Source organism: Gambusia affinis, linkage group LG11 (assembly GCF_019740435.1).
Source record: "Gambusia affinis linkage group LG11, SWU_Gaff_1.0, whole genome shotgun sequence".
Classification (NCBI taxonomy): domain Eukaryota; kingdom Metazoa; phylum Chordata; class Actinopteri; order Cyprinodontiformes; family Poeciliidae; genus Gambusia; species Gambusia affinis.
This window is the reverse complement of record NC_057878.1, coordinates 28,933,217-28,945,812: the sequence shown is the minus strand read 5'-3', so window position 1 is coordinate 28,945,812 and position 12,596 is coordinate 28,933,217. Positions and strand designations below refer to the sequence as shown.

General features: G+C 42.5%; 1 protein-coding gene across 6 annotated transcripts in view; it reads right to left on the bottom strand.

Annotated features, from left to right (window-relative positions):
• The window catches only part of glsb (glutaminase b), a 32,072-nt gene that overhangs the window by 10,028 nt on the left and 9,448 nt on the right, over nt 1-12,596 (bottom strand). For 4 of the 6 annotated variants that reach the window (XR_006372156.1, XM_044132098.1, XM_044132096.1 and 1 more), the window contains exons 2-9: nt 7,862-7,958; nt 7,660-7,781; nt 7,302-7,431; nt 5,982-6,061; nt 4,825-4,988; nt 2,801-2,859; nt 293-325; nt 163-221 (exon numbers count right to left, since the gene is read on the bottom strand). Coding sequence is in view for 5 of the 6 variants with exons in the window: in XM_044132098.1 (XP_043988033.1) it covers nt 163-221; nt 293-325; nt 2,801-2,859; nt 4,825-4,988; nt 5,982-6,061; nt 7,302-7,431; nt 7,660-7,781; nt 7,862-7,958 (744 nt within the window). In the remaining variant the exon portion in view is untranslated. Of the gene's footprint in view, nt 1-162; nt 222-292; nt 326-1,017; nt 2,766-2,800; nt 2,860-4,824; nt 4,989-5,981; nt 6,062-7,301; nt 7,432-7,659; nt 7,782-7,861; nt 7,959-12,596 lie in introns of those variants that run through there. The other 2 variants (XM_044132100.1, XM_044132099.1) reach the window with 2 other exon arrangements.

The window sequence follows — 12,596 nt, the reverse complement described above, 5'->3', positions numbered from 1 at the left end:
CAGAGATAGTTTAGAAAACCATCCAGGACTTTCACTCAGATAATCTGGGATTAGCAATCTGGTTTTGGCTTCCTGATAATTTTCAACATTTCAGATCTCTATCCAGATTTTCATCCCTGCTGATAATAAATATTATTGTGTTGGTGAAACACAGAGACTCACGTGGCGTTGCTGAACCCAACATACTCTTTTCCTGCCATCTTTTTCAGAAAGGTCATGACCTGGAAGAGAAACAGAGCTGCTGACAGGCTGCTGACCGGATGCCGGGAACATTTGGGATCCGATTACTCACATAGTCAAATTTCTCTGCGGTGCTGGCAGTTTGCTGCAGAGAGAACAGAAGAAGAAGACAGTGAGAGGAGGTCCTCCAGCAGGGGGCAGCAGAGGACACTAACTGCTGACAGGTTAAAGCTACAGAATTAGAAATTATTTTATAAAATAAAAACCTAAACGCTGCAGTTTTGCCTCTATAAAGTGACGCTTTTATTATGATTGTTTCTGAATTTAAGGAGAGAAAAATCTGCCTGCAGCTGGAGGAGATTTTAGTAGATTAGCTAATCTAGAACAACAAGATTGGCAGGGTGTGTGTGTGTGCGGCAGTGTGTGTGTGTGGCAATGTGTGTGTGTGGCAGTGTGTGTGTGTGGCAGTGTGTGTGTGTGTGTGTGCAGGTGACAGCTGGGTTTCTGCATTATTTGTTACGATAATGCAGGTGTGGATGCGCTGAAGAGGTTATCAGCCCAAACAGATGGGGAGGAGGATGGAAAGAGGGAGGAATGGCCCTCACTGCCTCAGGAAAACACAGCAACAACAATCTGCACACATGCACATGTGAAGAGTTAAAACTGAGCGAGCTGCACTCAGTGGACTGATGTGATCAGTCTGTCTGCACGCTGTCACAGATGGAGGTGTTAACAGTCACTACATGGCTCTAACAGCTGATTGGAGGAGAGGACAGAGAGAAAGGAGGGAGAGTGGGGGGTTCAGAGGATAGATATGGAAAAGGAAGAAAAAATTACCAACGTCATTTGACCTGCAGCAGCAGTCATTATTTCCCACAGTTCCTACGTCTGGAAAATATGCAACATACACACAAACAACAACATGTAGCCTTGAAGCAGCAGAAACACAGTGAGGGGCCGAGGCGGGCGGCGGCCCGCCGTCACCCACCGGCGGAAATCCAACCAGCTACAGGCTAAACATCAGCTTCACTTCAAAACTTAGAAACAAAGCAAACAAACATTTTAATCAAACATTACTGGCTGGTTTTACTTTGCCGCAGATTCAGAAATACTTTTAGAAACAGGTGGGGGAGGGCCCGGTTCAGGGGCTGCACAAGTTCAGGGGTCAATTCAGCTGCAGTGCTTATGCTTCAGAAGCAGTACTGGGCACCCATGTGCTAACATGCTAATAGCAGAGCTAATTTTTAGCATTTTAGTGAACCTAGCTTCCTCTACATTCATTTTTCCAAATAAATTTACTTGGTTGTTTTATAAACATCCAGTTGAATCAAGTTTTATCATTAATCATGCTCTTATTTTGAAGAGGATGAAGATCATTTGCACTGCAGCTTCCTCTGTTTTTATTCACTAGTAATTTTATTTAAAGCAAGAAAAAGATAAAATACAGAAAAATATAATATTTAAGACCATTACAGTTATAATATCAAAATCAAATTGGTGCTCAGGGTTGTAGAAGTTAGCGCCTTAGCATTAGCTTTCGCTACATGTTGTGTTATAATGCTCTAGCATTAGCTCCTGTTAAATACTGTGTTGCTGTAGCGTTAGTGGAACTAATTTTTATGAATAGCTCTTTAAGGTTAGCACAACTAGCTTCTCGGTTAGCAGTGCCCACCACTGTTCAGAAGCTTAAACACCAAACACAGCAGCATTAAAGCCGTAAGATATGATCTAATTTATTTGATTAAAAACAGAAGAGAAACAATCAGACCATCTGCTGCTCAAATAAACTATTGATTATTGCAGGTATATTATTATTAATTAAATATGAGTTTATACAGGAATTCCTGTGCAGAATTCAATACAAAGAGTGTGGCTAGCTAGCCTGCAGCCTGCTGCTTTACGTGTTGCTGCTATTAGCATTATCGTGTTAATAAAAAGGACTGGGCTCATTTTGTTTTCACCAGTGTGACCTAAGAACCATCTAGATGCCCAGAAGAATCCATTTGTCTGATTGGTTGGTTCTGAAATGCAGCCTGAGTCGGGATTTGACCTTCTCAGGGAAACCAGGTCCCTGTTTCCAGCAGCCAGGTGTGGAGCGCAGCGAGAAAACCTGGCGCCTCATAAATCACTGGAACCTTTCCGACCCGATAAGCACAGGAGGAGCTGCTTAAACGCTTCCTGCTTCTATGAGTAGCTTCAAGATTATTTCAGGAATTTAACGTCCTGTTTGTTTTTTTTAGCAGCTACATGTTTGTCTTTTTATTGCACTTATTGCAGGTTTGTGTCTCCTTCAGGGATACCAATAGTCTGCTGCAGAGACTTTGGTTATTTTCAGATGCCAACAGTAGCTGAGGCCTCTAAAAGCCCAGAGGAGCATCCGAGAGTCGGTTTTATTTATATCCAGGAAGGCTGAGAAACGCTGCGAGTCAGAAATATCCAAACTCAGCAGGAGAAAAGCAGCAGAAATCATCTAAAGTGGTTAAATCAGGAGATTTTCTCAGGGTTTTTTTTTTTTTAAACCTGAACAGTCAGCAACAAACATTTCTGCTATTCATCATCATTTTTAATCTGGAGTAGCGGCTCAGAGATCCCACCCTTCACAGATCCATTCTGCTTTTACCTGAATGAGCGACGTGCAAACGATGGCTCCGGCGTTCACCATGGGGTTGTGGGGCTTATCTGCCAAAACAACAGGAGTTCAGTTAGCCGCTGTCACAACAGGAGCTCACAGGAAAATCAGCAACGAGAGCAGACCCAACACACCCAACAGAACCAACAGAACCAACACACCCAACAGACCCAACAGAGCCAACAGAGCCAACAGACTCAACAGACCCAACAGAGCCAAGAGACCCAACAGAACCAACAGACCCAACACACCCAACAGACTCAACACACCCAACAGACCCAACAGAGCCAACAGAGCCAACAGACTCAACAGACCCAACAGAGCCAAGAGACCCAACAGAACCAACAGACCCAACACACCCAACAGAACCAACAGAACCAACACACCCAACAGACCCAACAGACTCAACACACCCAACAGACTCAACACACCCAACAGACCCAACAGACCCAACAGACCCAACACACCCAACAGACTCAACACACCCAACAGACCCAACAGACCCAACAGACCCAACACACCCAACAGACTCAACACACCCAACACACCCAACAGACCCAACAGACCCAACAGACTCAACACACCCAACAGACCCAACACACCCAACAGACCCAACACACCCAACAGACTCAACAGACCCAACAGAGCCAACAGACTCAACAGACCCAACAGAGCCAACAGACTCAACAGACCCAACACACCCAACAGACTCAACAGACCCAACAGAGCCAACAGACTCAACAGACCCAACAGAGCCAACAGACTCAACAGACCCAACACACCCAACAGACCCAACAGACCCAACACACCCAACAGACCCAACACACCCAACAGAGCCAAGAGACCCAACACACCCAACAGACCCAACAGAGCCAACAGACTCAACAGACCCAACAGACTCAACACACCCAACAGACCCAACAGACCCAACAGACTCAACACACCCAACAGACCCAACACACCCAACAGACCCAACACACCCAACAGACCCAACACACCCAACACACCCAACAGACCCAACAGACCCAACAGACCCAACACACCCAACAGACCCAACACACCCAACAGACCCAACACACCCAACAGACCCAACAGAGCCAAGAGACCCAACAGACCCAACAGACTCAACAGACCCAACAGACCCAACAGACTCAACAGACCCAACAGACCCAACACACCCAACAGACTCAACACACCCAACAGACCCAACAGACTCAACACACCCAACAGACTCAACACACCCAACAGACCCAACAGACCCAACAGACCCAACAGAGCCAAGAGACCCAACAGAGCCAAGAGACCCAACAGACCCAACAGACTCAACAGACCCAACAGAGCCAACAGACCCAACAGAGCCAACAGACCCAACACGGCACAAACACAGTAAAGGAATTAAGGGATTCATTTCAAACAGAAACTCCACAATCAAAACTTTTCTACAGGTTTTAGAAGCCAAATAAACCAGGTTAAATTAATACACTTAATTATGTATTTATTTTTAATTATGTCCTAATTTATTAGTAGTTTTAAATTTTCATTATCGTTATTCACATTACATATTTTATTTGTACCATCATCCTTTTATTATTTTGATTTGTATCACTAATATTATATTTAGATATACTATGATCTTAATTTTTACAATTTAATTATTCTCATTCTCATATGTATTACTACATGTTCATTTTTTTCCATTATATTTTATTTGCAATGCTATTTTTTAAATCGTATTGTCACTTTATTTTTATATTTTTGTATCATTCTTACATTTTTATCTTTACTCTTAACCAGATGTTAAAACACCTGGAAAACCAAGCAGAACTGCGGGATCTGGAAATCCAAGCTCTACTTTCTGTCAAACTAATTCTAGATGCATCTCTCCGCTTCCGACAAGCAATCAACACAGGAAGTGTTTACTGCCAGTTAAACCCCGTCCGGGGGGAAAACAGCGACATTCCTGTCTCTGCGCAGCAGCAGGGAGCGGATCCGGTTCTGACCCGGTAAAGTCTCACCGTCTTCGTTCAGGAAGAGTTTGTTGAAGCGCAGGCCGCTGGGCTCCTTCCCAATGAAGCTGTGAACATACTCGGTGCCGTGGTCATGAACCGCCACGGCGTACTTCAGAGGCTTCACACAGGACTGCAGGCAGAAAGGGACCTTAGTGTCGCCCACAGTGTGCCTGCGCAAAAAACAAAACCACTCGTTAAAGGTCAACATGCAGCAGTAGGTTAAATAATCATCCTTTAAATAGACCAATAAAACAGGTCACAACTTCATAACAAAACAGTTTTATCTTTATGGAGTAGTTTATCCACAGTCACACGCTGAGCCAATCAGAAAGCAGCTTCGGCTACACACCGCCATTAATCATTGATCAGTACTGCTGCGAATTACCTTCCTGTACAAGTTTCCCAATTTCAGAGAAATAAACGCCTTTACACATGAAGTCTGATGTCTCCACGTGAGAACATGTCCTGAGGACAGTAGAGTCTGGAAATGGGAGAACTGGACCAGGAACAACGTAATATATTAACATTTGTTCTTGGACAGTAAACTAAGCTTAGTAAAACATAAAATATGTTTTACGAAGGTCACTTAAAAGTGTTAATTTGTATAAAATACTTAATTTTTAACATAATGGATATATTTTGCTCACATACTGTGTTCATTTCTGACTGAAATACTTTATTTCATGCTTCTATACCAAGTATCGTTCCGGTACAATTACCGCTGCTAAGCCAGCGCAGCAACTAGCATGCTAACGCCGAAATGCTAACAAACTAAGAACTGTTATTTCGCTCTGAAGACACAGTCTACATTAGACTAGTTAGTACAATAACAAAATATATGATAAACACTTGATGGAAATCATATCCATGAGGTTAGTGATCGTCATTAACCTGTAATTAACGTAAAACTAAAACGGAAACTCTTTACGGCTTCTTGAAAGCAGAGCAAGATGCATCACCGCCACCGTGTGGTGTAACTGGGTACAACACCTCATTAAATTCTTCAAGTTATCAATACAAAAAATACAAAAACAATGTGGTGCCCTTTTATTTTATGATTTTGTTGTTGCTGGATCATGCTAATGTGTAACCCCTGTTGATCCTCACGGTCAGGTAACATGGCGTTTCAGTGGAAAACATTGGGCTGATGCTGGAAGTCTCACCTCTGTCCATCGACGGTGCACAGTGAGACGGCCCACAGGTCCGGGCTAAACTTGGCAAGCTGAGGAATGTAATCTGCTACCTGGAAAAAGAGGCGAGGCCAGAGTGAGAAAGGAAGGCATCGCCTTTCAGCGCTGAGGTTCAGGGTTCAGTGCAGCGCCTCCGACAACAACAACCAGTCCAATCTGCTTCTGCAGAGGAGAAACGGACAAATCCGCCCAGAGACGACCAAAACCAGCCGCTGACCTGAAAAACTAGGTACACCCCATGAGCCCCATGAATCTCCTGTTTCCAATGTTTCCTGAACGTTCCACCACAGCTTTTCAATCAGGACGAGTCTGGACTTTGACTAGGCCATCATTCCTCCATCGCAGTGGTGATGTGCTGTGTCTGGTTTCCTCCGTCTTGGTCCAACGTCTCCGGTCTCCTCTGTCCAGTGGACATTGTCCCAGAAGTCTTTCATTCAAACGCAGCTGCTGACCTCAGTTCAGTTGTTTTAATTAAATTATTTTATATTTGATCATTTACTTAATTTAGATTCTTTATTTTTTATCAACTTCCTAAAATAAAAGCCTGTGTCATTTTTTGCTAAACATTTTCTTCTTTGCCTTAAAGGTAATTATTTTAGGAAGCAGATTATTTTTAACTTTACAAATAGATAAATAAATAAACTTTAATTTAGTTGTAATTTTTTCACTGGTTTTACTTTTTTATTTTAGTTGTTTTATTTTCTTGCATTATTTTTATTAATTGTATTATTTATCTTTGTATTTTTTTTCACCAATTTTTTACATTTTTACTTTATTGTTTTTGAAGATTTGACTTTATTATATTTTTAACCTTCTAATTTATTTTTATTTTTGAATTAATTAATTTAAAAAAATAATTTTTATCTTGGGAATTATTTTTCTCTGTGGGGAGTTCGGATGGTCTTGCGATGACCTTTGACCCTTCCCCAGCTTCTCCTCCGGGGTCAGTGTGACCTGCTGATGGAGCTGTGAACGCTCTGCTGATGTCTTGTGGCAGCATCAGGGGTGTACTTAGTTTTTCCTCGGGCGGCGCTGCCATTGTGGCTCCATCTGAGTGCAACGTGTGAATTTTCCATGTTTTTGTTCTCAGGCTGCAGCAGCAGAACATCCTGCAGCGCTTTGTGAAAGTAGCAGCTCTCTGACACGCCTGAAGGGCAAATTTCTCCTGTTTCAATCCCAGCAGAGAGCAGCAAACCCAGACCAGGCCGACGATTATGAATTCGAATGCAGAAAAGAAACGATAAACATGAAAAAGCAAAAACACCCCAAAACCTGACGGCCGTAGGGACACACCTGCCCTCCAGAGAGGTTTTTGGCTTTCTCATAAAGCTGGTCAATATGGGAGGTGAAGGACTGGAAGTCGGGGATGACGAACTTCTTGCGGAAGGCCTGAGTGAGCAGGACAATGTTGCTCTGGACACACCTGATGAACAGAACCAGACAGCATGCTGAGACAGCGCGGCGGCGGCGGCACCATGCAGCTGCAGTTTGCCGACCAGTTCAGCCACTCTGAAGTCTGACAAACTGGGTGAGAGTAAAAACTGATGCAGAGTGGAGAGGCACAGCCAGAAAGTCGTCATTTCTGCTGTTTCCACGGGAACCGGGTCTGAGTGGAACAACCCGCGGTTCCGGTGAGTCCGGCGGGCCTTACTTCTTGAACAGGTGGCGGTCCAGCGTCACGCCGTCCGGAGTCTTCTTCAGCGTCTCCTTCAGCATCTCCATGCACTCCTTCAGGCGGGGGTCTCCGGTCCACAGCCCAGTGGTCTTCAGCGCCTGGCTCACAGGGTCAAAGGTCGGTTACAAGGCTCTGCTAACAGGAACTTCAGGAAGGAAGTTTTGATTCAGGAACTCACTGCGAGGAACTTGTGAGCTGGAATCTTCTCTTGACCTTCAGCGACCGTGTAGAAGAGCAGGTCCTCCAAACTGGGCAGGATTCCTGGATTCCTCCTCCTGATAGCAACAAAACAGAAAAACTCATCCGCTTAATGACTGGCTAGCACCGCTAACTGAGCAACACGCACAGGCTAATAACAGGGAGTATACTAGCTAACATTAGCTTTGGATAGGCTAACAACTAGCATGATGGATAGCCTTCTTCCTCAGCTGGCCAATAGCAAAGACAGGCTAGTGTTATCCTTGGATAGGCTAATGTCAGCACTAGAGAGGCAAATGTTAGCCTAATGCTAATACTAGCACTAGATAACCCAATGCTAGCATTAAGCAAACCAACGTGGTCAGAATCAGATTCCTCCGCCTGACCCCGGTCATGTCCAAAGGACTGTCCGTCCGCTACAAATGGCTGAACCACGATGTCATCGATGCTGATATGAAGCTCAGTAATTACTGAAAATACATTTTGAGTTTCTCTGTAAACTGCGTAACGCAAATGTTCATGTTTATATTTTTGTTCAGTGTAGTTTCTAAATGTTCTGCTTTTGGCGTAGAAACGCGTTGACATTTATAAACTGGACGCTGCAGGTAGTGAAGTAACTAGTGATGGTCCTTCAGAGGAGGAAAGTTTTCATCCTCAGTTTTAAACCAAAACAGAGGAAACACTGAGAAACACTGACAGGAAATAAAACAATGAGCAGCTCAAAACTTTCCAACTTCCTTTTACTCTGTCAAAAATCTGCAGGCATGAATCAGCTCAGCCTAAAACACTTAAATTAAATTAAATTAAATTAAATTAAATGAAAGAAGCAACCATCCACTCTTCTGGGTGACTCAGTTTTCTCTGGGATTTTTTCCACATGAGGAAATAATTAACAGGCTGCAGCTTTTGGGACGAAGCGAAGAGTTTAGCAGCAAACAGAACAAAACTTCTGATATCAGAACTGGAACTACAACATTTTGGATGATAAACTATAATATTAGCATTTATTGAGATAAATGTCAATATTGTTGCTTTGACACCATTTTCAACTGGTAATGGAAAACTTTAAAACTTTAATTGTCACTGAAACTGCTGTAAACCGAAATGAAGTGAAACAGTAGAAATGGAAAACATTTAAAATAGAAAAGCTCAAACGACTGAAACATCCATGAACAGATGGATGAACGGATGGATGAACGGATGGATGGATGAACGGATGGATGGATGAACAGATGGATGGATGAACGGATGGATGAACAGATGGATGGATGAACAGATGGATGGATGAACAGATGGATGGATGAACAGATGGATGCTCTGTCCTCCATCTTCCTTCCAGCTCTGGTCAAACCTTCCTGGTTTCCTAAACTCAGCAGGTTTGACCTTTTGACCTCCAGACTGACCAACTCGTCGCTGCAGTAACCGACCACGGATTGGCCGGCCGCCAGTTTGTGGGAGGAGTCAGAGGATGTTTGGGTCGGGTTAAAACAGAACCGGTTCATCTGAGGTCCTGTCTGAGCGCGCTCAGTGAAATATTTATGACATCACAAACGACTCACAGGCTGAAAATGCAAAACACAACAATGACCAACGGTTCCCCCAACGACCTTCACGGTTTCCCCAACGACCTTCACGGTTTCCCCATCGACCTTCACGGTTCCCCGTCGACCTTCACGGTTCCTGGCAGCCCGTTCAGATGGTATTTGGTAACTTTTGTCTGCAGCGTTTGGTTCTGCGTTCCAGAGATTCCTGGTTGCTGCAGGCGGATTAATAAAGTCAACATGGCTGCTGATCCATTCATGCGTTCATCCAGCTCTCATCTGCACACATTAATATTCTAAGTTATTGATTTTGGAGCAAATTTCAAACCAGAGCTGAAACTCAATGATTCTGATGATTAATTGAATTTTTCATTTAACCACTTTTTCTTTTCTAAAGTAAAAAATACTTTAGAAAAGCAAATACACAAATAATTCATTCCTACTGGAAGAAAAACATGTTGCCTTAAAACGGCTCATTTTTATTTAAAGTCGGCAGGTGAACATTTAATCAAAAAAGACATTTGATTAATTTTCTTTTCCAGCAAATGGTCATTTCTGAGTCTGATTCTCCAGATAACGATTAATCGATTACTAAATACCATTTCGTTTTTTATTTACTATTATTTTTCTGATATAAATCAGATTTATTATTATAAATTAGTTTACTTGCATTTCAACTAATCCAATTAATCACTTCAGTCCTGCATAAAACCACAATAAAATGGTCAGAATGAGATCAGTCGTGTTAAACGGCCTAGTCAAAGCAACCTGATTTTCTCAGGTTGAAATGAGTAAAAACTACTGAGGTGTAATTAATCATATTTATCATCCACTTCCAATTTCAGCTCCGAATTATCTTAAAAACGACACAATAATAAAAAGTGTTTTGTAAATCTGAGCTTATCGAGGGAACCTGTTTGCATTGTGCTCTTATTTTGAAGAGTCAGAGTAGGAAGGCGGAGCAGCCAAGCTTTGTTTTGGCCTCTGTTTCCAAAACAAAGAGGCCCATCAGTTTGTTTACAGGGGATCAAACCAACGGAGCGGATCAAGAATTACATTTCCTACTCTGTGAAAACGACAAATCTGAAACTGAAACAGAAGAACGTGCCGATAAATCGATTGGAGATCAGGAATAAACCGACAAGAAACCGATTTTATCTGACTGAAATATCACCACACTGCTGCAAATCAGGACATTCTGCACTTTAACAAAAATAATCAGCAGATTAATCGACTACTGAAGTATCAATACTTCGCTAATCGATTAGTCAGTAACTGGAGTACACAAACTGTAAACAATTATACGCTGAATGAACAAAACATTCAGAGGAGAAATCAAACAAAACTGAACAGAAATATGAACAGTCTGAAAACCTGTTCTACCGAATTCATCTGGTTCAGTTTCAGACTCACTTTCTGGAAATAATCTCCAGTTAATCACATTTTCTGTGCAGTTATTAATCAGGTAATCAATGATTATCTCTGTATTGATGCTCAGTTTTAGTTTCTCATGTTGGTGTCAGAAGCTGCAGATTGATTCTTTGATCTATTATTGACTTTTAGAAAACAAAATGTTTATCATTTAATAAAGGAATCAGATTATTTATTTGCATTTTAATATTACATAAGAAATGCTTCAGTGGTTAGATGAAAATTCAGCAGAATAATTGACTTTTTAAAAATCAGATTAATTGATTAATCAATAGTCCATTGTGTATTTACTGATTTGGTTTTATTAGTTTCTGTTAATCGATCATCTGATATGAGGAAACTTTCCCGTTTTATCAGAATCCTCTCATGTTTTCCACCATGCAGCAGCAGCAGTTTGCCACGCTTTGCACATTTCCCAGAATGCAATGCTGTTCTGCTAATTCTCTCCACTCCCAGCAGAGTAAACACTCCACGCGTTGCCACGGTAACCAGCTGTCCAGATCGTGTCCGAACAGATCGGACGGAGCCCAGGAACCCGGCAGAGGAAGGGAGGGGCAGCCGGTCTTCTACCAGATCCTGAACGCCGTCAGATCAGCCTACATGCAGCGACTCCTGCCTGCGCATTAAGACGTCCGACCGTCAGAGGAGCCGTCAGTTCAGCATACGCAACAAGTTATGACAAAAATAAGTATTAAATTGTTTTCAATGATAACTATAGATATACATGCACTGTCGTGGTTTCAAAGTGTATTTAAAGGAGGGACTCGCTAAAGCTGCAGTCAACTACAAAACACGCCAGTGTAAAACTCGTTAACCTACTTAACCGCCAAGTCAAATGTTATACAGCTGTTAACAGTGTTATGGTCTGGCTCTGAAACCATAACAAATTAAAGGGAAGCAGCACATGGGTAAACTTAAAATTAAATTTATTTAACAAAACATAACTGGCTGGAGAGGAAAGGGAGAAAGGGGAGAAGGTGGCAAAGAGACGGAGAGAATGAAGGGTAGGTAGGAGAGGAGAGGTGGGGCTTGTCGGAAAGGATGGTGCCTCTTAAGCTGAAGACACTGGCCAGCTGCCTCTCATCCCAATCAGCACCAATTGTCAGGATGTTAAAGACCCAGAGGAAGGGCCTTGGGCCGTAACACCCCCCCTCTTCAAAACAGGGTCCGCACTGGAACCCTGGACAACCTGTACGTGAACATCAGAAAAGAAAATTACATGCACTTGCAATATCTCAGGCCAGCTGAGACCCAGCAAAACTTAGATCCCTTCCGGTCCCATCCATAAGTCACAACTGGTACCTTGAAGTGACTCTTAGACAGGTAAGGAAAGAGAAATAAAGTTACTGACTTTATGCTCTTGACAAAGCATCGGCCATAACATTATTCTTACCCTTGATATGCTGAATATCTAAGGAAAAAGACTGCAGAAACAGTGACCATCTAACAAGTCTCTGATTTGGACAGCGAAAAGAGTTCAAGAAGGTCAAAGGATTATGATCTGTGAAAACAGCCAAAGGTCCTGAACCTACATAAACTTCAAAATGTCGTAAAGACCAAATGAGAGCAAGGGTCTCCTTTTCGATGACTGAATAATTCAGCTGATGCCTATTAAATTTCTTAGAAAAAAAACTCACAGGCCTTTCAACTGAAAAGTTATCCATTTGCAAAAGGACTCCCCCTGCACCAACATGACTGGCATCAACCTGAAGCTTAAAAGGTTTATTCATATCAGGAGCCAAT